This window comes from Lactuca saligna, chromosome 4 (assembly GCF_052625555.1).
Source record: "Lactuca saligna cultivar CGN05327 chromosome 4, ASM5262555v1, whole genome shotgun sequence".
Classification (NCBI taxonomy): Eukaryota; Viridiplantae; Streptophyta; class Magnoliopsida; order Asterales; family Asteraceae; genus Lactuca; species Lactuca saligna.
Window position 1 is genome coordinate 17,572,032 of NC_136420.1, and position 2,755 is coordinate 17,574,786.

The 2,755-nt window shown below is 39.6% G+C and overlaps 1 protein-coding gene across 1 annotated transcript; it reads right to left on the reverse strand.

Annotated features, from left to right (window-relative positions):
* Positions 1-412: 412 nt before the first annotated feature.
* LOC145039327 (uncharacterized) lies at positions 413-2,098 on the reverse strand. The gene is made up of 4 exons (XM_078987398.1): positions 1,505-2,098; positions 1,273-1,462; positions 1,120-1,187; positions 413-976 (listed from the first exon to the last, which is right to left on the reverse strand). The coding sequence occupies exons 1-4, from the start codon at positions 2,096-2,098 to the stop codon at positions 413-415; spliced, it is 1,416 nt and encodes a 471-aa protein (XP_078843524.1).
* Between the last annotated feature and the right edge of the window lie 657 nt (positions 2,099-2,755).

Consider the following 2,755-nt stretch of genomic DNA (forward strand, 5'->3'; position numbering starts at 1 on the left):
GGGGATTAGGACTAACCTCCTTAAAAGGTAAGATATCTTCACAAAATTTGGTGTCTCTAGATACAATAACTTTCTTGTATTCTAGATCGTAAATCTTGTAACCCTTTGTCCCGGGTGGGTAACCCAAGAAAACTCTCGGCCTACCTCTTGTTTCGAACTTGTCTCCACCGTGGTTAGTGTTCCTGTAGTAAACAGGACATCTAAAGACTCTCATGAAGTCATAGTTCGGCTTTTCTTTGTGAAGTAGCTCGAAAGGATATTTATCATTGATTACCTTGGATGGTAACCGGTTAATGATATGAGTTGCGGTCAAGACACATTCTCCCCATAACTACTTACGGAGTTTCGCCTCAAATCGTAAGGCCCTAGCCGTCTCGAGAAGGTGTCGATGCTTTCTTTCAACGACTCCGTTCTATTGCGGCGTATGGATGCAAGTAGTCTCAAGTAAAATGTCTTTTTCTTGGTAGAAAGACAACATTTCATTCAATGTAAGTTCTCCCCCATTGTCACACCTAATTCTTTTAATATCTTTGCCAAATTGTGTTTGAATCATTTTGTAAAATGACTTTAAATGACTACTTGCTTCATGCTTAAACTTTAAAAGAAACAACCAAACAGATCTACTATAATCATCTACGATGGTCAAAAAATATTGTGCCCCGGTGGAGGAAGGTATACGATAAGCACTCCAAATATCACAATGCATTAAATCAAAACAATCCTTTGTTTTAGTAACATTACTTGAAAAAGAAGACTTGGTATGTTTAGCCCTTGAACAGGAATCACACACATCATTTAAAATAATATTTTTAAGAAAACTAATCTTGTTAAGTTTCGTAGCGGAAGCATGTCGTAATCTTCTGTGCCATGTATCATGTGTAACAGCCATAGCCTTTCTCTCACTTCTGACCATGCCCATCCGATAAAGACCCTTCTCGCGTTTACCCGCACCAATCAAGCCTCTCGTGGAAAGGTTCTGCATGACACAAAAATCAGGGAAGAATGAGACAACACATTGTAGATCGTTTGATAATTATCCAACAGATAAAAAATTGCAATTAAAATCCGAGACATAAAGCACGTCTTTGATCTTGGTACCCCCTGTGAGGGTACATTCACCTTTTCCTTTGACAGGAACCTTGACACCATTAGCAATAGTAACAGGTGCTTCAAACTTGGCTTCAGTTCTGTTACAAAGACAATTCGAATTGTAAGTTATGTGTTATATGGCTCCTGAGTCCACCACCCACTCATCATGATCTTCCTGTTTACCTGCGAGGTTCGCAACACGTGGTTTCTCACTCCTTTGGTTGTCATTATCTTGTTTGAAAGTCTTTAGGAACAACTCGTATTGCTCCTTCGAAAGTCTCAGGATAGGACTTGAATCGTTCTCTGCATAGGCGGCTTTGCTTCCATCACGCTTCACTTGGTTTCCTGGCCACCATTCAGGATACCCAATCACCTTGAAGCATCCTTCTTTGTTGTGTCAGTCTCTTCCACAAACAGTGCAGTTTTGCACCATGTCACTGTGTTTCCCATCTCTTGTACCGCTTTTGTCTCGTTTCACAACATCTTGTCTTCCATTGTTTTCTTTTCGGTTCTGGAAGGAGGCCTTGAAGGCGATGGCTTCACTCGCTGGTTTCCTGTCTAAGCAAATTGTTCTTTGTCTCTCATCCTTGGCTACCATATGATAAGCATTGCTCAAAGTAGGAATTGGTTTGGTAGCCAAGATCTGTGTTATGATTACCGTGAAGTCGATGTCTAGTCCCATGAGGAATTCGTAGAGCCTCTCCTTCTCCTTTGCTTCGCTTAGTCGTTTCCCGATGTCACAATTGCACTTATCGTAGATGCATTGGGGCGTGGGCATTACAAAACCAACTTCATCCCAGAGGCTGTAGAGTTTAGTGTAGTAGGCCGAAACAGAGGTTCCAGATTGTTGCGTTGTGGTTAGGGCAAGTTTTAACTCATAGGCTATAGGAGCACTTTCTTTTCCAAATCTTTCCAGTAGATTGGACCATATTTCATAAGCCGTTCCAGCGTACTTCGCGCTGCTTCTTATCTCCTTTTCCATGGCTGTTGTGAGCCACCCTTTTACCATGGCATCACAACGCATCCAAGGAATATAGTTGGGTGTTTCTTTGTCGGGGTTTTTTTATCATGCCATCAACAAATCCTACCTTGTTTTTGGCGAACAAGAAATTCATCATCTCTTGAGACCAATATGTGTAGTTGTGATCATTGAGAAGATCGTTTATGTGTAGTTGTTTTGGGTAATCCGAGGCATGAAAGTAATAGGGTGAGTTCACGTTGGGACCATCTTCATCCTTGTTTCCACTGGCACTGCCTTTTTCTCCTGTCATGATGCGGATAGAACTGATCGAGATTTGGGTTGGTGAGTTTAGAATATGATCGATAAGAACTGCTCTGATACCATATTGCATTTGATAACAAAGAGCAACCATGATAATTGGTATTTCATTAATTTTTTTAATAATAATCCAAAAGCGTTCAAGGAATAAATATACACAGGGAAGCAAGAAAACCTAGGAAAAATAGGAGAAAATAAAGAAAAGATATGGATCCATATATGGTCAATAAACGATTTTCAATAGAAAAAACTTGAAGTTTAACATTGCCGCCAAGTTATGTCTAACATTAGTTAGAACCTTGGTTATAATGTTAGGTTCTATGTTATTATGATCGAATAATATCTACTTATATAATAAGATAAATCTTATTGGAATTATATTTTAGT